Here is a 23,945-nt window from a genome sequence, read left to right as displayed (position 1 = left end):
TCTATAAAATAAGAAAGCTGAAAAAGTTTCTAACAAATATACTGCCTGACCTCATTCACTGTGAAGCTATCTCACAGAGCCCTAGTTATCTGCCAGTGCTTTAGTATGTAAGTAATTAACTACCTAAAAACAACGGCAGCAGACTTTAAAAACTGCAAAACCTATCTTTAGAATGGGGGTGCTTTTATTACTTGCATGCAAAATCATGAAAGAACAAAATTTCTAGATTTAATACTTTCTATTAGAAACAATTAATTAATTTCTGCCTCCATCCCTTGTCACCTTTATCTTGTTTCCTTCATTTTGGTTCTATTATCTTTGGTGTGTATTAGATCCATAAGTAGATATCCAGACACAACATATTTAATTTCAAAGTAATTTTTGTAGTTTGTGTTTTAAAGCATGCAAGTCTTCCTACCTCTTTTCTACTCGTTTTTTCTTAGGCTGGCATTTGTCCTCAATAAATGAACTGTTCAGAGCACGATGTAATCTCTAGAGGGAAAAGAAGAAAATAAATTAGTAAAAGCAAGATTAAGAATAGCTCCATAAATAGTAAACAATTTGGGCTTTGTGTGGTGGACTTGCGCATAAATTATTTTGCACATTCAAGGATACAAGCAATGTCTATGCTTTGTCATTACAACAGATTTATTTTCCCATAGTTTCCCAAGGAAGGGCAATCTGAAAGGTTGATAGTTTGCAAACAATCCTTTGTGTTAGAATTCCTCAGGAAAAAAGTGAATCTTGGCAAACTTTGTTATTTTCTAAAGGATCTCTTTCACTGTGCTGCTTTAAAGCAATAGAAGCTCTTCCTTTTTGTGCCTTTTTCTGCAAGTAACCTCTTCCTTTACAGCAAACACCTAGAGCAATTTTCTTTCATTATTTTTTTCCTAGAATAATGAAGGAGGTTACCCAGCACGTCCTGCATGCATCAAAAGTTTGGGAACCTGTAATAGTGACATAAAATGTTCTGGTTAGCCAGTTCAGGATAATAACACCATTGCTTCTGGTGTACAAAACCACTTGTGAGGTTACAAGTGCAAAGGGAAAGGTGCCTTCTATAGGCTTCACAATTACGAATGTTTGAACTGTTTCCTCTGTGCTTCTCATTCCATCTAATGAATTCTTCACATTCCAGTAGCTGCTGTCACACTTCACATGCCAATCATCAGTGCTTTTACAATCTTTTACACCTTGTTCTTGTCCAGACTTTCTTAATAGGCCACATGACTTTCAAAGGGTTCATTCTGAATACCTACCTGACTTGTATGGAGCCAGTACTTCATCTTGGATTTCTTCTTGATTCGTGGTAGGACCAGTCTGTACACAATGTGTTCCCCAATGGTAGTGAGAATGGACAAGCCAAACCCAATGCACAACATCACAAAGAGCCCAGAAAAATGCTTGATGCCCATTTGCAGTGTCTGTGAATAAAATCAAAAGGGGAAGTTAATGAAGCAGGCTTTGTGTATTTCAATAGATTCTTCTGTTTTCTTATTTGGAAATGTGGTCTGACTGAATACAAAGTGGTGAAATACTGCAGGATAGTCTGGATGCTGTTCACAACAAAGCCTTTCTGTGCTGCAGAAAGATCGGTGTTCGATCAGAGCAAGGAACCTGTCATGGGAATGAGAACCAGCCAAAGGCCAGGGAATTTTTTTCCTCATACTGTTTCCCTAATGAGATTAAGTGTCAAACACATACAAGAATCCAGCATTTGTAAAAGCAAATACTGCTTGACAGAATCTAGTCAATGAACTGTAGAGCAAGTTCTTCATCAGCAGTGAGCTAAGACCAACTGTTCATATTTTCTGGGAATTGATCATTAATTTTCCCTTTTTTTGCTTTACCCTTGATGGAAGGTCATGGAGAAAATGTTTTGAAGTAGTAGCACAAACATGGCACATCTCCACTCCCTACATTAACAGGACTGAAATTGTATTAGTTAGGAATCCCAACTGCAATTATGGAAAACAGGAACACTCTCCCTTCTTCTGCTGACCTACCCTTTTCATGTAGATTAGGAAGCCTTTAATTAATTTGAATCTCTTATTGGCATTAATCATGTTTGAAGACCAAGAAACCATGTACAGCACCAATCTGTACCACAAACACCTGCACTCCAATGGGTGGGTTAGATTTGCATGTTGTGTATAATCTTAGTACCTTTATTCTCATGACTCTCTAACTCAGTTATGAGTTTATCAATAACTAAAAACGCTTGCTAATAATTACTGCCCACAGACTACTTTGGAAATATTTCCAAGAATACAAGTTCTACTTGAGCCTTTCTATTAAAGAATGTTATTTCCCATGTCAGGAGAAGAAGGAGCAGAAAATTGCTTGGGTAAGGTTGTGTATCAGGAAATGATATCTGGGATGCTATCACCCTGGATAATTGACCTATGTGTTCCTTCAGTTTGTTGTTAGTTTGGAGGGAGGGTGGTGGTGGTGGTTGTGCTTTGTTATGACTATAGCTGTGTAATCCATAAAAGAAATTGGATTTAGTTAAAAGATAGATCACAGAATGTTTGAAAAAATCTTGTTATGAGGTCATTTTAAGCAAAAGAGTTGATTAGTGATGAGTCCATTGAAGTTGAAGGCTTGAAGGTCCATTTGTGTACTTCTGTTGGGTGATTGTGAACAGTACCTCTCTCTTCTAGTTTTCATATTTGATTTCTCTTCTTTAAAACACAATGATATGAGATAGCACATCACAGGTTTTAGCAAGAACAGAGCTCCATCAGTCTAGCAGAGTGAGAACTTTTGCATGTGGCACTGGCAATGAAGTCTTATTTTGGGGGTTCTCTGCCAAAATCAACCTGCTTGCCCTGAAGTGCACTGAGTAGAATTTTGGGAAGAGAATTTTTGTATCAGTGAATAAACACTTCAAGGGTGTTGAAGGGTATAATGGGGGTGGTAAAAGCAATTTCTAAAGCAACTTACTGCAGCCTGGAAAGAAAAGTGGAAAACCACAGTTGAGTGATTCTGGAGTAGAAGGGTGTCAAAGACTCTTGGCATGAGGGTTTTCTGATGCTAAGAGTGTATTAATTCAACCTAAAAGCAAAACTTCCCTTCTAGCATTGGAATTTCTTGTTGGAAAGAGCCTGTTGTCCCATACTTTATCCTTTCAGTTAGGGAAACAGGAAGGTGACACAAAAATCACAGGTGGTAACTCTTTAAACCACTGAAATCCCAAAGTGTCGGACTGGAGATCTGTGTTACCTGGCCTGTTTGTTTTAATTATCAGTGAAGCCCAACTTTTAGCCCAGGTAGATAAAAGCAGAATGAATGAGGCCCCACGTCTGACCTTTTTCTCAGAGGTCTTTAGAGCTAAGACCTCAGTATGGCTCATCTCTGCATTCAGCACATATAAGAATCTGTAAAAAGCAAAAAGACTGCTATCCATACTAGCTGAACATATCAGGGTGGGTTTTTTTGTTTGTTTGTTTGTGTTTGGTTTGGTTTGGTTTTTTTTAATGGTTTGGGTTGGAAGGGACCTTAAAGATCATCTAATTCCAACCCCCCCTGCCATGGGCAGGGACACCCTCCACTAGACCAGGTTGCCCAAAGCCCCATCCAACCTCATCTTAAACACTTCCAGGGATGGGGCCTCCACAATCTCCCTGGGCAACCTGTTCCAGTACCTCACCACCCTCACAGTGAAGAATTTCTTCCTTACATCTAATCTAAATCGACCCTCCTTCAGCTTAAACCCTTGTCCTGTCACTACACTCCTTGATAAACAGTCCCTCTCCATCTTTCCTGTAGGCCCCTTTAGGTACTGGAAGGCCGCAATTAGATCTCCCCGGAGCCGCCTTTTCTCCAGGCTGAACAACCCCAACTCTCTCAGCCTGTCCTCATAGGAGAGGTGCTCCATCTCTCCAATCAGCTACGTGGCCTCCTCTGGACTCACTCCAACAGCTCCATGTCTCTCCTGTACTGGGGCCCCCAGAGCTGGACGCAGTACTCCAGGTGGGGTCTCACCAGACTGGAGTAGAGGGGCAGGATCACCTCCCTCGACCTGCTGGTCACGCCTCTTTTGATGCAGCCCAGGACACGGCTGGCTTTCTGGGCTGCAAGCGCACATCGCCAGCTCATGTTGAGCTTCTCATCAATCAATACCCCCAAGTCCTTCTCCTCAGGGCTGCTTTCAATCCATTCCTTGCCCAGCCTATAGTCGTGCTTGAGATTGCACCAACCCACGTGCAGGACCTTGCACTTGGCTTTGTTGAACTTCACGCGGTTCGCACGGGCCCACCTCTCCAGCCTGTCCAGGTCCCTCTGGATGGCATCCCTTCCCTCCAGCGTGTCGACCACACCACACAGTTTGGTGTCATTGGCAAACTTGCTGAGGGTGCACTCGATCCCACTGTCCATGTTGCCGACAAAGATGTTGAACAGTGCCGGTCCCAGTACCGACCCCTGAGGAACGCCACTCGTCACCATTCTCCACTTGGACATTGAGCCGTTGACCACAACTCTTTGAGTGTGACCATCCAGCCAATTCCTTATCCACCGAGTGGTCCATCCTTCAAATCCATGTCTCTCCAATTTAGAGACAAGGATGTCATGCGGGACAGTGTCAAATGCCTTGCACAAGTCCAGGTAGATGATGTCAGTTGCCCTTCCCTTATCCACAGATGCTGTAACCCCATCATAGAAGGCCACCAAGTTTGTCAGGCACGATTTGCCCTTAGTGAAGCCATGTTGGCTGTCACCAATCACCTCCTTATTTTCCATGTGCCTGAGCACAGTCTCCAGGAGGGTCTGCTCCATCATCTTGCCAGGCACGGAGGTGAGACTGACCGGCCTGTCTGGGTCCCTGGGTCTTCCTTTTTTCCCTTCTTAAAAATGGGGGTTATGTTTTCCCTCTTCCAGTCGGCAGGAACTTCACCAGACTGCCAGGACTTCTCAAATATGATGGAGAGTAGCCTGGACACTTCATCCACCAGTTCCCTCAAGACCCGCAGATGCAACTCATCAGGTCCCATGGACTTGTGCACCTTCAGGTTCCTTAGATATTCTCCAACATGATCTTCTCCTACAGTGGGCGGTTCTGCATTCTCCCAGTCCCTGCCTTCTGTGACCAGGGCAGTGTGGCTCAAGCATTTGCCAGTGCAGACTGAGGCAAAGAAGTCATTGAGTACCTCAGCCTTCTCCATATCCGGGGTAACCAGGTCACCCGTTTCATTCCGGAGGGGACCCACATTTTCCCTCATCCTCCTTTTATCACTAACATAACTATAGAAGCTTTTCTTGTTGTCCTTGACATCCCTGGTCAGACTAATTTCTATCAGGGCTTTGGTTTTCCTAACCCGCTCCCTGGCTGCTCGGACAGTTTCTCTGTATTCTTCCCACGCTACCTGCCCTTGCTCCCACTCTCTGTAGGCTTCCTTTTTTTTGTTTGACTTTGCCCAGGAGCTCCTTGTTCATCCACGGGGGCCTCTTGGTGTTTTTGCTTGACTTTCCCTTTGTTGGGATGCATCGCTCCTGAGCTTGGAGGAGGTGACCCTTGAATATTAGCCAGCTGTCTTGGGCCCGTCCTCCCTCCAGGGCTTTGTCCCATGGTATTCTACCAAGCACATCCCTGAAGAGGCCAAAGTCTGCTCTGCTGAAGTCCAGGGTAGTGAGCTTGCTGCGTGCCCTCCTCACTGCCCTGAGGATCCTGAATTCCACCATTTCATGATCACTGCAGCCAAGGCTGCCCTTGAGCTTCACGTCCCCTATCAGGCCCTCCTTATTGCTGAGAATAAGGTCCAGCATGGCACCTCTCCTCGTGGGCTCCTCTATCACTTAAACGTGCTTTTGCTAATTCTCCAAGAAGCATTAATGCAAATCACTTGCTTCCCAAAAAGATGTTCAAGGGCAAGTATAAAACAACTTCCTTAGAGATGTAGAGTTAACCGTAGATATAAGAATAAATTGAATGAGAAATACAATAATAATTAAAAAGGATTAGATTTACTCAGTCATCTGAAAAACATGCCTATCTGTATACACTCCCAGACTACTGCAGTTTGGTGTCATACAGAATAACAGTCTACGGGTGGGCATTGCCCTAAACTCCCTTGGTGGCAGGAACCAGTGAACCAGCTGGGTGAAAGTCCTTTTACTTAGCTACTTGAAAAGTAATGCAAAGTCCCCAAAGGTAGGGGAAATCAGTAAGGAGGCCTGATCTGCTAGTGTTAGGTGGCTGTATGGTAAGAAGCATTTATATTGCTCTGAGAATATGAACTAGGTTTAATGGTATAAGATAAAACTCTAGCCATTCAAAATAATAATAAAAAAAGGAGACATGGGAGCAATTGCAGCGGGGATTCCTGAACGCGTGAGATGTCTCCTCCAGCCTGAGGTCGGTGTTTGATGCCACTCCAGTACTGCTGCAGAGAGAACACTTGGCCAGCTCCTTACTTGAAAAATAACTCCCTGTCTTCAGCAAATCTGCTCTGATTTATGCTGATGAGGGTCTGGCTCACTGTCCTGTCAGGTCTGCAGAACAGTTTTCTACTTTCCCTGGAAACAGGTGAAAGAAATTCCAGCACTGGCATCTCAGATGCATTTTTCACTTGTAATGGATAGCTTTTGAAATGGTCCCAAACAAGACATCATTTCCTGGGAAAAGAAATGCCAAAACAAAGCATCAATAATATTTCATCTAGCAATAAAGAAGATAATGCATTGAAAGAGCTGCCTGATAAAGGCTGCATAGCAGAGGGAAATTTTTGAGACTAAATTAAGTGGGGAATCAAGGTAGGGGAGAAATAATTAGCACAGTGTGTCTTACAGTGTATGGAGTGATTATTTATAGCAATATCAGCACATTTACATACCATTGTAAAAAGGCAATTTATCAGCTGTTCATAATTACTGTAGACACACATAGACACATGCATATTAAATAATAAAGGAAACCATCTAATAGAGGCACCTCTCATTTTCATAGCTTCATGCTGACCAATATGAGAGCAGCAAGCTCTACTACTTATTTTGTAGACTGTGTAGTAGCAGCAGTAAACTGGATTCTCCGTATCACTGCTTTCCTCTCTGCTGAAGTGGTAGGGGTCAGGTGTGTGTGTGTGTGTTAGGTCTTTGCTGGCAAGAGAAAATCAGCTAATGACTTTCTCCACTGCACTGCCTTCTTTTCTTTTTTTTTTTTTTTTTTTAGGAATAAAACCCCATAATGTGGTGTATTCTCTGTTAACCCAGGATAAAAATACAGTCCTTGCTCCAAATTTGTAATCATAAATGTAGGAGGTAGCTCCCTGCATTTTAGGAGAAGGAACTCAATTATGCCCATGCGGTGGTCCTGAAGCAATAAGCAACCATAGTCAATCCTCTGATGATTACAGCGAATGGGTGCTAAGTACTACACTAGCAACAGCCTCTAAACTATTTGCCACTTGCAAATTGGGAAACTGGCAGTTTCTGAAAACCCACAAATACAAGAACAGAAGTGGAGGTATCTGCTTTTTTATATATCCTTTGAAAGACTCTTCTGGTTTATCAATCCATATCTACAATAGCTACCTAAAATTTCCTGCTGTCTCCTCTGTAGTTACATGCTTTTTCTTTGGGCCCTGAAGAGAAGGAAGGATGTAGAGAAAAGAGATATTTGATATTTATATTCTCTTTGAAGGGGGGAGCAGAGACAAAAAACAGCACTGAGTGATTTCATTATTGGATTTCCCGGGTAAAACTCCTGCTTTACTCCATACTACAAGAGACTGCAAATGCTTTACTCTCCCTGGTTGTACTGAGAGCAGTAGATGAGCCATCAAATATGCCTGTGGTCCTGCTTTGACTATTTAGAAGCCTCTAGAAATTTTTGTGGCTACTTTACAGATTGGCAGCACAGCACAGGTCTTGATGCTACACACTGCTGAACCCAAACACTAAACAGGGTTAAGAAGCTATTCTTTTTGATAGCATTTTCCCTGCAAGGATTTTAAAAAGTTTTGCTAAGATCAGGAAGTTAAATTTTGCAGCACCTCTGTGAAAAAGGAATTATTTCCAGCTTTGCTAGGGATAAATGGATATAAGGGGCAGATTTCTAAACTCAGTTGGGCATCTCAGTAGGTTTGCAAAATCTTATGGATGCTGATGCTTGTATTTAGGTAACTAAGCAGTATTAAAACCTGTGCCTCTCTCCAGATTGTGGCATTTCTTGTAGCTGCAGAGACTGTTATTTATTTATTTATTATTTGTTCTTATGGCTTTCTATGCTCTCAAAGAAGTGGCAGCTTTGAAGTAATATATATTTAATCTCTTTAGGGAGATTATCCTTAGCAAAGGCCTGTGACCGTAGCTTTAGGGTTTCAAGTGGCAAATTTTAAGATACTGTAAATCTTTGTCTCGCATTAGCAACACAAGTCCGTTTCCCCTCTTGTTGTTAGGAGTTTTGCACAGATCTGGAAAAATACTCCCTTTTGTAATAAATCTTGTTCTTTCAACTCATCCATTTTCCGAGGCCTGTCCATAGTGGGAAGAAAAAGAATACACATATCATCTGAATTAGGTACTGAGAAGATGTTTGCTTCCATGATATCACAGGCTGGTGAATTGGGAAGAACAGCTTTATCTCCTCAGATAGTGAACTTTTTTTTTTTCAGTTTCAACAGGTGAATCAAAATCTGTTACTCATTTCCAGGAGACTCAAAACATGCTTCTTCTGACTCCTGTCAGACTCAACACTCACACGCTCGTTTCTTCAGGACCACTGTAGAAAGTATTTTTCTCCCCAGGGTAAGTCCAGATGCCACTGCCTCTTCCCACATTGAGATGACCCCTTTAAGTCTGTCATTTTGTGACACCCTTCTTCATAATGTTCCCAGTCCTCCAGTGAGCAAGGGCGAGCTCTCCTCCCCAGAGAACATATGTGCAGAATGAGCAAATCATCTTGGCAGTAAAACCTTTGTTCCTTTTCTTTGTGTTTGTTTTTCACGCGCTGGTAACAAGGTACTGTGAAAGGTGACTGACAGGCAGCTTTTATTTATGAGCACAGGACACTTCATTCCCCTTGTCGAGGGGTCTACATGGCATTCCCTTGACACCTGCAGTGCACCAGAGACAAGCATATAAAACACCACTTCAAGGTAATGGCTAGAAAACTGACTGTTGAGTTGTCAGGTGATTGGTGTAACAAAAAAAGAAACTAACTTTTGACCTTTCAAGAGACTAAGTTAAACTTAGAGCAGAAAGGCAGAATTTGCTGGATGACAAGTGGGTAAAATCATGGCAAGATGAATGAGGCACTGTCTGATTTTACATCACGGGTGATGCCGAAGCCAAGATCACCAATCAGGTACAAGCCACAGCAGGTAGACTTTCAGCAAGTTCCTTCAAAGACTCCAGAGAAGAGCCATCAGCAGAACTCACCACTGATGTGAGAAGAAGAGAGGATGAAAGGACCTTGTCTTCGCCATGTGCCTGGTCTGGATTAGAAGGAAGCCCACCGTCAATGACTGAACCCCACCATTACCACCGTGGACCTCTCCCTCAGGCACTGGCAGGAGGGGCACGGCACTGTGCCTTCCCCAGTTTCACCACCCATGGAAAGTGGTGGGTCTGCAGTAACAGGGTCAGTTTGGGCTGGCGTTGTTTGTGTGCTTGCATATATTGCTATTGTAAATGTCAGATTAGATACCGTTTGTGTGAAGCATCAGTAAGTTGTTGGTATTAATAGTTGAGATACTGTTACCTAACAATATATAATTTTTTTATTCCATGTATTGGTTGTTATCTGACTGAACTGCCAGTCTATGTGCAAATCAGTCTTTAAGTTCTAGAGCTTCAGCTGTCCTATGACAATTGCAAATGCAGAATACAAAAAGCCTTTCGAGTGAAATAGAAGATACAGTTTCAACAATAACACTTTAAAAATGTAGCTTAAATGCTATGAAACACTCCGTATGCATAGTTAGCTTTTCCCAAAGGAGCTTTCCCTGGACCAGGAGGGACCCTTCTCTTTCATACTGTCTTGAAACACTGTGATGTGCCAATTCATCTCCTATGCACCCTGCCCTGATCATTACTGCCTGATCTGAGCAGTGAAAACCACTGCTAATTGACAGGCAACTTGCCTGTTCAGGCTATCTATCCACCCTGCCTGCAGTCATAGTGGCTTAGTGCCACAGCTGTTTCGCTACCATGAGCAGAAAGTTGCAAAACTGCCCAGTCACTGTATTTTGGTTCCCAAAAATGTCACAGAAAGAAAGAATTTGCAGACTCTCCTGAGCTTGGATGGAGCTAATGTGCTGGAGGGGAAAGTCCTAGGAGCCTGGCTCCTGCTGAAGTGGCATTAATAACAGCAGGGTAGAGGAAGGGCTAAGTGTATTGTATTCAAATTGAAAATGAATGACATTGATTATGTCCAGATGTAATATGTGCAAATATAACTCTGCCAATCCCACCTCCCTCCTGACCTATGCTCTGCCTTATGTAAAGACTTAGCAAATTTACAACAAAGAAATTCCTTTGAGACTAGAGTATGACAATTTTAAATCAAGAGTACTCAAGGGATATTGCTAGTAACTGGCAATCAATATGAACAGCCACTGCTACCAACAATTACTTGTGGTGGAGAGGGTAAGATGCAATTCATTGCAGTAATTTGTTCCAAGTTTGAGTTAGCTGCATCCCCCATGAATGATCCAATAGGTGCTGGCCAGAGTAAGATGCCTTGGGCAAGTGCTTTTGCTGAAGAGTTTCATACAAAATGGTGGAGTCAAGCATTGTGGTCAAGTGGGCCTCTGCACTTTCAAACTCATCTTTATTTGGTTTCTGAGCTTGAGGAGTCACTGCAAATTTTCCAGTCTCAGTCTGAATCATGCCTTTCCAAGACAACTTTGTTTTCAAATGCAATTTAGAATGAGCAAAGTGCTGCCAGATAGAGAGAAATGGAAAGAGCTAGCAGTGAGTTCTGCCACAGGAAATATAATTTTCCAGTGTAAGATTAGAATAAAATGATGAGTAGAAAGATGAATCTTAAAACAAATCTAAAGAAAAATTAACCTCAGTGAGCAGGAATGGCCGGTAGATAAGAATCAGGTACAGCCTAAAGAGGTAATGACAAAAAAGGAAGATGGATATTTCATCCATTCAAAGGCTGCCCTGATCAATATTTCACCTATGCTTATTCCCATTTGTGGGTCATTACTCTTGATCAAGAGGTGCAGTGTGTCACAGACAAAATTTATCAAAAAGACATAGAAAAATACAAAGCCTTACTCTAGCTATCAAAAGGCAATTGCTGGGTCTTAGTTTGGTATATAATCCATGTGAATGACTACCTGCTTAGAAGCTGAGACTTTTTGAAAATGAATTATCTGCTTCTGTGTTGAACGTTGTCCACCCTTCAGTGAATCTGTTGAATGTTCCCGTGACTGACGGCAGGGAGTTAAATAACAGATTTCTGGGCTGTACAGGAGCAAAGGATACAAACTGGAATAAAGATAAGACCAAGAATAATTCCCATGCTTCTTGACGTAATGACGTAAAGCTATGTTTTAGAGAGTGTCCACTGAAATTGTAGCTTCTAAAATCTGCCAGTTCTTGGCCAAAAGGAGTGGATGAAGAGGAGAGGATGCTCATGGGAGATGCAGCCAATGTAGAATAATTCAGGAAAGGGAAAGTCTGGTCTTAGCAGAGCTTACCCCACAACAGCACAGACCTACAAATGGTCTTTTGTTTCTTCTCACTCTTTCTGATTGCATAAGGCCTTTGAGTACATGAGGATTAGTTCAAAGACAAACTCTTTGAGTGACTTTTTAGAGTCCTTCAGTTCAGTTACCTGAACCAGCTTGTTGGACCTTGGCCTCTGGAGAAAAACTCAGTTATGCATGTTTGGTTAGCACAATTGGAGATCAAATAAGGACTACAGTCAGATAACCAGCCCCAGAGCAGCTGGACCTGCCTTCCTTTCTGGCCATCACATAGAGGTTACACTTGAAATACTCAATTACTTCACAGCACAGGATATCTTCCAGCTGTGACCCCGTGCTTAAAACCTCCCTTAAAACCCCATGCTTAAAACCTATTCAACACTGAGAAAAAAGGAAGTCCATGGGACTATTCACAGGACAAAATCAGAAATTTTTTTCAAACTGGAGCAGCTTCTTTCTCATCTTCTCTCCCTTTGTTGGCAGGCCTTGAAGAATCTTTCAGTACTTCAACCATGTCATTGTTTCTTCATGCCATGAACACAGAGAAGTTTAAGGCTTACCTGGAAACCAGTCACTCTCAGTATTCTATCACTGAATATGAAGGAGTCAATGAAAATCTAGGGTAGTGAAAGAACTGTGTTTGCCTCAGAGATAATGTACTAGCAATAGCTGTGCAGGAAATGGTATGGTCTTTTCTTGTATTTTTTAATTGCAAAGGGTTTTCAGAAGAGTAACTGTAAAAAGTACATGCAGCCTATCAGATTTTTTTCTCTTCAGTTTGAATGCAAGGTTTATTCTATCTTTGCTCATGATTGCTTTTCTTCACAAAAAGACAAATCCAATTGGTTTTATAATATGCCTTCTGCAGTTTGCCCAGCCAGGGCTTATTTTCTCTATTACTGTATTTGATATGGCAGAAAAAAAATTCCTGTTTCTAGAGACAGTCTTGAGATGCTAAGGCTTACAGCATTGGTCTCCAAACTTTTTTTGTTTGTGCTCCTCTATCAGTAACTTCTTGAGCATGCACCCCCATATATGTATACTCATTTATAATTTATATACATATGTATGCATGTATTTCTGAAGTTTTATTCCTGCAACCCAGTGGATTGTCTCAGGCACCCCCAGGGGCTGTATGCATCCCTCTCTAGAGAACACTGGATTAATGGAGGAAATATATATTCTGAGAGAAAATCAGTACTAAATAAACCCATACTTTTTTAACTGGAAGACGTTTAGAATTGATTCCGTGTCTTAGCTATTTCTCTAGGAATACAGAGAATACAGCCCTGGACACAGCTACTGGAGCAAGATTCTCATGATCAGAGAAAGCTCCTTATGTCTCATCACTGAGAAATTACTAAGAAGGTAATTCCTCAGTGCTACAAGAGTTTTCAGTTTTAAGACAGTTGTGGTAATTATAACCATTACTGTCTGGTAATTTTCCTGAGGTTTAATTCAAAAGATTGTGTTAAAATGTAGAGTAACAAAAGGTCATTGAATGAAGTGCTTGTCAGGAACAGATATGTCAGCTACATTAAAAAGACAATTCCCCAGATACCTGTCTTGTTAGATGATAATATAATCTTCAGATAAGCCAGATGAGAAATAGCAATGAATACACACTTTTGTTTAACTGTGCTTCCTTGTGTTGAATTAATCACATAAAAAAAGAAAAAAGTGGTATTGAACAAGTTGAATAAAAATAAATTTAATTTTCTTCTATGAATGTGTGATGTTAAAATATAATTAATTTCATATTGACACAATCTTAATGAAAAGTTAAAAAAGTAATAAATGATGCAGAAAAACCCCAACAATCTATATATTAAAGCAGTCAAAGTTGGTGGGGTTTTTTGGTCTAATCTCTAAAAAAATGCTAGTTTTCTAGTGATTTAGTCAGCAGTGAGAGGTTTGCAGACAAAATGCTCAGGTGACTACAGAAGGGCAGGAGTCAGAGCCCTAGGAAACTGGGCTTCTCTTTTAGGGGAGAATGGCCATGCTACCACTTCCTCAAAGAACACAGAGTTGGTTTGATATTGGGCTGAATACTCTGCGGAGGAGATAGCATACTTGCAGCTACGTGTCTTATACCACTGAGAACATGTAACCTAATTCTTTTGGAACACCTTGAGATAAAATTGTATACTCTAAGCTTCAGGCATGCTGGATCTTGTGATTCCTCAGTACTTAATCTTTTTTTACTTGACAGTCTAGGGAACTTGATGAAAAACTGCTATTCTGATAAAAGGAGTCTTTTTCTCATAATGGCCTACGTCTTCAGGAGTCATGAGCTGGCATCACTCCTCTGATTTGATACCAGGACGTAAACCCATGGAGATTTACTTCCATTTCCTGTAGTTCTACTTAGACATGAGACCTGCTTCTCTTCTGTTCTTAGCATGGTATCTTAGTGGACCGTTTCTAGGCTGAAATCCTATCTTTGGTACCAGTAGCTGCCACCCATATTAGGAAGTGGTCAGTGTTATATTTAAAATTTGGAATATACTAAATTCCCACTCTCTCCTCTTCTTTTGCTCTTGGTGGTCTCTGTGTTAGCTATTTTAGGTATCACTCCCATTAAGATGGTCCAGAATCACCGACAGATCCTGTAGATGGTGATGCACATAATTGAGTGGAATCAGATAAATTTGTTGTGCAGTGTGCCAGATCATTTTTTAATGCAACGTTCTGTTTGCCTCCAGAAGTGCTTTCTGATTCATGCACTAACTTAGCAGCACAGTCTTACTAATGTTTGTCTTTTGTGCTCTGATCTGAACACTGCTGGGCTTAGCATCTCTTACTTTTGAAGCCTAATGCTTCCCTTCAGCTGCAGCTCATCTCTGTCATCTACTGCACATTGTGAACAAGGGGAAATAGTTGGCAACTTGTGCCAATCCTCATTTATGTGACCCAAGTTCATGGCTTACCTCTGTGACAGCAAAGCTTCTTTTCCCACATGGAACAACCTTGTACCATTTGTCATGCAGAACATCCATGAAACCATGGGACTTGTACTGGCTGATCAGTTCAGAGATGTTTGAAGTAAGTGGAGAGTTGGGGGGAAGACCAATACCATATCCTAGAAGGAAAATCAATACGATCATCTCTCTCTTCCCTGTTTGCTTTTTGCTAAAATATGTCCATTTCAGCTATCAACTACCAGCATGACAGATCAAGTTGGCATTCTGTTTCAGCAAGCCAGATCAAACCTGGATGCTGGCTTACCATGGACTGAGAATGCTGAGATGAAATGTTTTGCTGTGCAAAATAAAGTAGCCCAATACAAACAAGATATGCAAATTGAAAATTATTAAGGCCACAAAAGTAGTATGTAAAATTGGAGGTTCCAAAATTTAAGATGGAGGTACAGATGGGTGAATAAATCTGTCTTATCTCTAGAAACATGGCCTTTTGCATGCCCTTGCCATGGGTTCTTCTTTTTTTACCAGTGCAAAAGGGATTTAATGTCAAGTAAACCATTCTGTGATCCCTTTACAGTTTTAGATTAGTGGATGTGATTGTGGTGTCAGATGTGACAGATTCTCTTCTTCCTACGTATTTTCTTATAAGAAGCTGTGTGCGTGTAAAGGTATATGGGAGCGGTATGTATTGTTGTCACATAGCAATTTAAAGCCCAGGGGGTATGTTTTCCATTTGTGCAGTTCTGCTCTGACAGTAATATGGAGTTCCAGATAGTAATAGATACAGTTTTTAGCCACTGTGTGGTCTTTTACCACATTAAAGTGCTGGTAAAGGATTTAGCATAACTGAAAATGGATACAGTAACTCCAAATAAAGTCTTTCAATTTGCAGAATCTGGGTTTTGGCTTTAGAAAAACAAATACAATTCATGCCTGGAAGACATGCAGTTACATGCAGAGATGTCCTGCCAATTGCCTGCAGAGTTATCTTTCTAGTCCACTGTGGATTTTTGTTTTTCAGGTCAGAATTCAGAATTTCAGACTGTCTCCTTTAAAAAAAAAACCACAACAAACAACAACACAGGAAGAAACAAAAAAATGCTCCATAAATGTACATGAGTGGTAAATTTGCCATCACAGTGATTTGCTTTTTAACAATGCAGAGTGGTATGGTGATATGTGTACCTGCAACACAATAGTCTCTCTTGCTGCTGATTTTCATACATTGTGCCTGTATTTCCACCTGAATATATTTGCTAACATCGAAGGAATGGTTTTAGAGAAGGCATAGCTGGTGTTCATGAATACCACATTTCCAGCATGTTTAAGTGTTTTGTAATTAGGTGATATGCAGTCTAGTTATGTAAAAACATATACTTTGGGGGTTATTTGTTTTTTCTGTATTGAAAATTGCTTTACTTGATTCAAAGCTGTGGAAGCTGATGGTTTACTTCAGTAGAGTTGACCTTTCTGAAATGGAAGATTTATCAGGTTGCACACGCGCACACACAAATACTGCTACTGCCTGAACAGCTCTCTGTGCATTTATCCTCCTCGATAACAAACAGAAAAGAAGAAAATGGATTGCTTTCAGGCCTCTGGTGTGAATTCAAAAGGGAGACACTGATGAGGTATAGCAAAAAGGAGCATTCTACAAAATGCCTAGTGCTGGTGACTTTTAGCTGAAATGATTAAAATGCTCAGCTTCTTCTGGCCTGCATTTAGCATATTGCCTTCTTCAATCAGGTTTGAACATTTCTGAAGGAGGTTGTTTTAATGTGCAATGGGAGCGGCCAGAGTGATCGCCCTTGCAAGGGAGGAAAGAGGGAGCTTCAATCATTTTCATTGGCCATCCATCACAAAAATGATTCCTGAAGTCTAATAGCTGATAATGTGTTCACCCGTGCTGGAGGCAGCTGCAGACAAGCCTTGCTTCCAGGCTGCCTTCCAATCTGTCCTTGCTAATACACCAGGGCATTTTGAACCTGTTCCACTGAGTTTTGAGCATGTGTAATGAAAGTGAGCCTACGAAAAGCAAGCCTCACCTCAGGAACTACTTTATTTCACTGTAAGCAGTGAAATGGATGGTGCCACTTACTTGTTTGGAGATGGACTGTCTCAGCACTTTGAATAATTCCTATATAGATCATGGCCACAGATGGCACAAGTGATCTGAAAGTTCAAAAACCACAAAAAAGGGTGAAACCTTGGTTCTGCTTAATGACCAAGAATTCTGCTATAATCTTCAAGGGGTCCACAGTTTCACCTGCATACTTCCATGAAGAATACCAAATCACAATAAAGCAAATGCAACACATGAGAAATACATCAGTATGTTGTAAAACTGATTATTACCTTCAATGGCAAAGGGTTTTCCCACAGTTAGAAGCTTGCAGTCGGCATCTATTGATACTTCGTAATCTAAGAGTGCTTTATCCATGATGAAGGCATCGAGTTTCTCTGGATCATGTCTGTATTCAACATCAAAGTCAGAAACAGAATCACTTCACAGTCTGTGACTCAGTGATGGCCACTGGATGTTTATCTATGCAGTTCTTTGGAAGATTACTGAATGAAAACATAGACCAGGAGCTTCTATTTTAAATGCAAAATTGATTTTTGTTTTGAAGAAAGGAATTGTGCATGAAATACAAACTTTGTGCATCTAGAGTAGAGCAGCAGGGGTAGGACTTATTTTGCTCTCATGAAGTACTACTGATCTGAAAGATGGAAAATACTACAATATGTTTGTCCTGATTTTGGCAGGGGTAGAGTTAATTTTTTTCCTAGCAGCTGGTATAGTGCTGTGTTTAGCACTATACCCCAGTGAGTAGGCTGGGGGTGCACAAGAAGCTGGGAGGGGACACAGCTGGGACAGCTGACCCCAACTGACCAAAGGGATATTCCATACGATATGACGACATGCTCAGTATATAACTGGGGGGTTGGCCAGGAGGCAGGATAGCTTGGGGTGTTGCGGAGCATCGACTTCAGGTGGTGAGAAATTGTGCTGTTCATCACTTGATTTGTATATGCTATTATTATTGGTGGTGGTGTTATTATTATTATTGTCATCATCATCATTATTATCATTTTCCTTTTCTGTCCTGTTAAACTATCTTTATCAAAAGTTGTTTATGGTTCTTTTTTCCTTTTCAATTCTCTCCTTCATCCCACTGAGAGAGGGGCAGTGAGCGAACAGCTGTGTGGTTGTTTTAGCTGCTGGCCAGATTAAACCACAACAGTGTTAGACTTTGACTCAATTGTAAGGTAGCACAAAGCTTTATTGGAAAAAAAAATTTGATAAAATACTAGTGCTGTCCTGATTTCTCATTAGTGCAAAAATGCAGGAGGATAACTCCTACAAAGGTGTATCTCCTCCTTTCTCCTTGAATATGAGGTAAATTAATTTCCTTCACTGAGATCAGCTTTTCTCTACATTCAGTCTTCATGAACACAGAGGACTGAATTTTACTAACATAATCATTTATGAATAGTACGCTTGCATAAAATGAAGATATAAGAGAACAGTTGCAGTGCCTGTTCTCATCTGATCCAGGAACTGCACCTTCCACTCTTGTCACTTTAGAGGTCCAGGTGTTCTCCTGATGTGAAGTTACATTACTTCATTGATTTTGATGGATTGATTCCAGTTTAACCCAAAGGAACTGCCACGTGTCTTAATTATCATTAGGATGGCTCTGGGAAAAATACGTAAACAAGAAACAACTTCTGGTTCAAAATTCTCAGGCCATCTGTTATGCAACTTCTATGTGTAAAATGAATTAATTATTTCAGGCTTATTATCACCTCTTCTGTTTCCTGGCAGAGTGAAACAATTGTGTGACCCCAGACTGTCAGGCACAAATGTCTCTGAAACACAGTGATGACATGATTCCCTAAAGCAAGATTTGGTGTTTATTACTTTTTACCAGTCTAATGCTGCTTTTATTCATTTTAGTGATAAATACTTTAAAGTTTCTCTCCTCCCAGAATGCTGAAGATGCTGAGGAACCTCATTCACAGCTTTTGCTTGGACTGATGTTTTTTTCTCAGTGTTTCTCACTGCCTGATGAAGGGCTCCCAAGCACAGAAACCTGCCAGGATGTATGCGTTACCCATGCTTGACAGCAGCCTAGCAGTTAGTGTGAAGCGCTGCATCCCCTGGAAACACTCCAGCTGGTGCTACGCTAGCTTGCTCTCCAAGTATCACTCCTTCCAGGTGATTACATGCTCTCTTCTCTATCATCTGCCACACTCTCTTCAACAACTGTTTTGTGGGATAAGTGACGCTGAGAGTGGGAAACCCATCAATGCCTCACTGCTTTGCATTCTGTTCAAGGGGCCAGATCTGCTGTTGCATGCAGAGGCTTACTTTAGATATGCTACTCCATCCGGGGTTGCAGGGACATTGTACCGTCGCATGTACTCATGCATCTCTGGGAAGCTTTGCCTCACATAGTCTTCTGCACTGCTTTCTCGCACGGTCCCAAACCGAAACCCTTGGGATGGGTGGTGGAGCTGAGGAGATGAAATTACAGATTAGCAGAGTCATTTGCCTCCTTCACATCTGGTATCTTGGTCTTATTGTGGGAACAATTTGTCAAAAATTCTCAGCATTCATAGACCTGCCTCTGATGTTTTCCTGCAGTCAGCTTTCCACATCACAGAAAAAGTTTGAAGTCTTACCAGGTGACTGATTAGTCTGTTTGTGTGCCCTCAAGATTTTCTTTAAATGTTTCCCTCAAGTCACCTCGAACCCCCAGATCTACGTGTATAGTTGTATTATTTGCCTTTAAACCAGTCAATGTTTCAGGCACTGTCATGAGAAGCCTCTAGGCTTGCTAGGATCCACTTTCTGGGACTCCGGGTAGCCAACGAAGGACCCACAGTCTGGATTTGTTTTGGCAGAATCTCTTTTACTGACTCCTTAAGGATGACCTTTAGTCTTCTGCCGAAAGATATTCCCACCATTTCATTTCTAGAAGCCTAGACACCATACCACAGACCACTGCTGTCTTTGCTGCAATTTTCCACAGAGAAACTAAGGACTGAGGCGCTGTGGACCAAAAAGTCTCCCCTGGCAGTGAGAAGGAAGAATACCCCTCAGCGTGGCCCCAGCTGTAAGCTCAAGTACCAGGCTATACACACACAGACACTTTTTTGCAGTTCTGTGCCCCTTCCTTTTCACAACGGGCTCCACCTTCTGTGTTAAAGCCCTGAGTAGTTTGGATGTTCACAAGTTTCACAGACCCCTGTTTCTGAAGTACCCTGTTTGTCTTTGGAGCGTTTAATGACTCAAGGGGAAATTCTCAAATTGCAGTGGAGGTGTCAGGCAGTGTCCTCTACCACGCTGAGCAGTTCCTTGAGATGGTCAAGTGTTGCCAAGACCACAGTAATTGGAAAGCTTTCAGCAAGGTACCAGACTCTAAAAGATCAAACTTTCAGAGCACAGGAAGCCAAATAAAGCTAAGGCTGAAGTAGTCATGCTTTATTTGCTTCCCAGGAAGCTCACGGTCTTCAGAGCAGCTTGCGTGTTTTTTGAGGTGTTCTGGTGTGGATGATCATGGGAGAAGCAATGCAGGGTGTGCCTCCATCTGGAGCCGACCAGAGTGCATGCTGTGCCAGAAGGACTGTGGGTGCAGAGGGAAATGTTCTTGCCTGGAAGTGTGGAAGTGTGGAAGCACCATTCAAGTGCTTATTCAAGCCATAAATAACAGAGAGCAATGCTGTGACAATACATCATGGAGACTTCCAGCACAACGCTGTCAACCCAAATCTAGTTCTAGTCTTGAGACATTGAAGATGACTTCCTTAAAGAATCAGCTTGGAGTGGACTTCCTTAAAGAATCAGCACTCCATGTCCCAAGAAGCTAGTTGCCACAGTCAGTCCTATGTTTTGGGCTTTTTATTTCTTGGTAGTTTCAGTGAAGAGACAAAAAACCCCCACCGAGTCTTAACACTGAACCGTATTGCCACCTGCCAAGTCAACTTAGGTGTTTGTTGTGATATTTGTCTCCCACCTAGTGATGCCAACTGCAGTGCCACATATGATCTGCAGATAAAGACTGCTGATACCTGACTTCACTGGAAGGTATCCCTCACTCAGACTGTCACCAATGTCTACATCTAGCTAAATATTTAAGCCTCTATGAGAAAGGCTAGTACCAAAGAGAGAGTAAACTGCACCTTCATGCAATTTTCTGTCGTAAATACTTTACTGAGGACTGTCCACACTTTGCTTTGTGTTGGGCACATTGTCAAATTTCACCACAAATGATGACAACATTGGAATATGTATTAGATCAGAAATCCATCTGGCTTAATATCCTGTCTCTAGCAACACCATATGTCTGGTGGGAAGTCTTGGAAAGTCTATGTAGGGAAGTTATGCAGTGATCCTTTGCATCCCATGCTCTTCCTGCTTCTGGTAATCTATGCTTTTTCTTAACCATAATTATGTTTCTGCAACTTTGTGTTTGATGACTCTTGACTCCTTTTATGAAGGATAAATCTTAATAGTGTTTTAATCCTCTATGTCTTTTGGGACTTCTATTTTCTTCTTACTGCTGCTTATCCACAGGAGGAAAAGGTTTACTTGCAGCTATATGAGTAGTGTATTAACAACACAAAATGCTGCCAAAAGCAGATAATGGACTACCTGCACTAACTTTACTGCTAATCTGCTAAGACTGCTAAGGGCACTTGCTTCAGCAGAAGATAAAAACTTCGGGATGGAAACCAGACTCATTAGTTGTCACTGCTACTTTTTTACTTTTTGTAGTCCTCTCCTGGGAAGATTCTGTGAAAATATGGAAACCACAAACACCTGCGTCCCAACAGGGTAAGTAAGTCTCACAGTCTTCCTGTGAGTCTTCCCTTATTAGTTATCTCTTTTCATATTTCTCTTTTCTGTTTCTTGTGCTCTGTTTCTTTTGTGTTTCTTGTATTTTAAGAGTCCTGTATTGAAAGAGTCTGTTTTCTTTAATCCAGTAACAGAATCCTAAACCCTAGGGCTTCAGAGAAATCATGAACTCTGAAAAATCAGCATTTTAAAAATCACAATTTGAAGAATCAAGTATAAATTACGTATTTTTTTAAACTAGTGATTTGGGGGAGACAGTTACTTGCTTTTTATCAGTAATAGCAAATATAAAAGCTAACTTATTGAGAAGAAAGAGCTGTGAAATATATGCCTATAGAAATTATAGGCATTTCTAGTATGTGGAGGTGACACTTCTGTGTATACTTTAATGCAGTGTTTTCATTCAAAGCTTGGTCAGTATGAAAGGTGAAAAACTGTCACAAAGCAGGTAATGGGCACTAGGAATCGTTGACACTTTTTGTATCCATAGAGTACCTGGAGATTTGCAGGTGATTTGAGTATGATTAAAAATTAATGAATGCAATAGCTGCAGATCCATCTCCAGACATGAGCTTTCTTGGCACTCAGCTTACATAAGCTTACAAGGTCCCTCCAAAATCAGACATCTATGGCTGTAAGAATTCGAAAGAACAAGGTTTGTTTTGATCTAGAGAGTGGCTTTCAGAGGACAATGAAGTCCTGGCTTGACAACTCATTGAACAAGATGTAAAGATAGTTATAGGTATGGATGATATATCCCTCTTTAGTCATCTCTTGAACTGCCAGACCTCCCTTTTGAAGACCTGGGAGCAAAGGAAATCACTCATTTTTTCAAAAGGGTCATTGCTCCTGAATATAATTGCTGCTCAGCCAGTAGGCTAACCCTGTACTCCCAAGCAGCCTCTCCCCAGTGCACAGGGGCTAAGCATTACTGCTGTGTGTGAGGCTCGCTAATGGTTAGCCCTTTGAATGTTAACTAGCAAGGCCACAGCAGTGAACTGCAAACTGCATTGGCCGAGCTGCTGAGTGGGAGAAGCAGGGGAGCTCCAATGGCCTGGGCAATATAACCGTGTGTCTATGAATGCATCAATGGAGTAGTTAAAAGCCAATGTTTTTCAGGAGTTAAAAAGCTATTTAGTGTTGCTGGTTAGTGGCTCTCCCAAAAAATGGGAAGGCTCTAGCAGCTAACAATGTCATTTTTGCAGCTCAAATACTGGAGAACAGGGATTTCATATTAGTAAACTGAGTTTTGTATTTGAAGCACTGGTGTATACCATGAATGGCCATACTACTTTGGTGCATCCCAAATTTTTAGAACCATTTATCCAGTTTGCTGTGAGAAAGCTGTTGCACATGAAGTTGTGAGACACATGGTGATCTCCCAGTAGGATCTAGGTCAGTACGTGGGGCAAACTCAAGAGATGGTCATGAGACCCCTCACAGCAGGGGGACATAGTGGCAGGGGAGGCTGAGCACTTGTCTTGAACCAGCACTCTGACTTCACAGGTTCAGGGCTGTGGAATGCCAAGACCAGAGGACTTTGCTGCACAGGTCAGGGACAGACGGTTCAGGAAGATAATGCACCTTCTGTGAAGACAGAAGTTTTGGGAGGGAGAACTAGGAAATGCTGCTGAGAAGTGCACGTTGAAGGTGCAGGAGAAAGGCTAAAGAACTTTGGAAGTGAGTATGTTTTCTGGAATTGGGGTACCAATGCTGTCCCTGTGACCTCTAAGGACATTATCTACTGTGGGATGCATGGGCTTGCCAGTGTTTTCAAGAACGAGTCTCACTAAGAAAATGTACCATGGGTAGGAAAACAAACAAGGGCTAGTATTTTCTCACACTGCGTGAGAAAACAAGGGTTAATGTGAATGTCTCCAAGTGCTGAGGAGGTAAAATGGTTGTTGGGTCACTTGAGCTCTGAGACAGGGAGGTTATGTAGTGTTTAAGGAAAGTCAAGAGCCCTACAGAACACCAAGCTTCTCTGACAGTGCCAGGAAAAGCTTTGGGACTTCTCAGAGTCTTCTGTACCTTCTGTAGCATTGTGCTACTACTAGACAAATGATGTTTGTGCTGCTTACTGCCGAAAGCAAATACTGCAGCTACTAGTTCCCTTGGCTTGGCACCTCACTTCTAGATCTTTTTGGCTCTGTCTTCTGTTGTTAAAACATCTGCTGAGTGGGATGTGGAGAACTTGTTTTATTTGGGAAGATGTTGAGAAGAATTGGGTGTGGGTATACATCTATGACTTGGGGTGTCAATTATGCATGAAAAAACCCATGTGATAAAACCACAGGAGCAGAAATAGGAAAATACAATCCTAAGTGTCAGGGATATTGCATTACTTTGCACATTCCAGTTTGTGTAATACAGTGTCATTGCATTCAATGCCATCAGCTAAGCTAGGAACACCTAGGCTCGGACTTGAAAAGACTCGGGCATAGAAACATCCTATGCAACTTAGGATTTAAAACTGCAAATGCAAGAGATGCT

At 41.6% G+C, this 23,945-nt stretch overlaps 1 protein-coding gene across 2 annotated transcripts in view; it reads right to left on the bottom strand.

Annotated features, from left to right (window-relative positions):
* Positions 1-23,945, bottom strand: part of GRIN3A (glutamate ionotropic receptor NMDA type subunit 3A) — a 76,307-nt gene that overhangs the window by 4,736 nt on the left and 47,626 nt on the right. Inside the window, exons 4-8 of one of the 2 annotated variants that reach the window (XM_075740682.1) lie at positions 18,963-19,108; positions 16,943-17,058; positions 14,594-14,745; positions 1,260-1,424; positions 419-492 (exon numbers count right to left, since the gene is read on the bottom strand). In XM_075740682.1, coding sequence (XP_075596797.1) covers positions 419-492; positions 1,260-1,424; positions 14,594-14,745; positions 16,943-17,058; positions 18,963-19,108 — 653 coding nt within the window. The remainder of the gene's footprint in view (positions 1-418; positions 493-1,259; positions 1,425-14,593; positions 14,746-16,942; positions 17,059-18,962; positions 19,109-23,945) is intronic. The other variant, XM_075740683.1, reaches the window with a different exon arrangement.

The sequence above is a fragment of the Balearica regulorum genome, chromosome Z, assembly GCF_011004875.1.
Source record: "Balearica regulorum gibbericeps isolate bBalReg1 chromosome Z, bBalReg1.pri, whole genome shotgun sequence".
Lineage (NCBI taxonomy): Eukaryota > Metazoa > Chordata > Aves > Gruiformes > Gruidae > Balearica > Balearica regulorum.
This window is presented reverse-complemented; position numbering and strand designations above follow the sequence as displayed.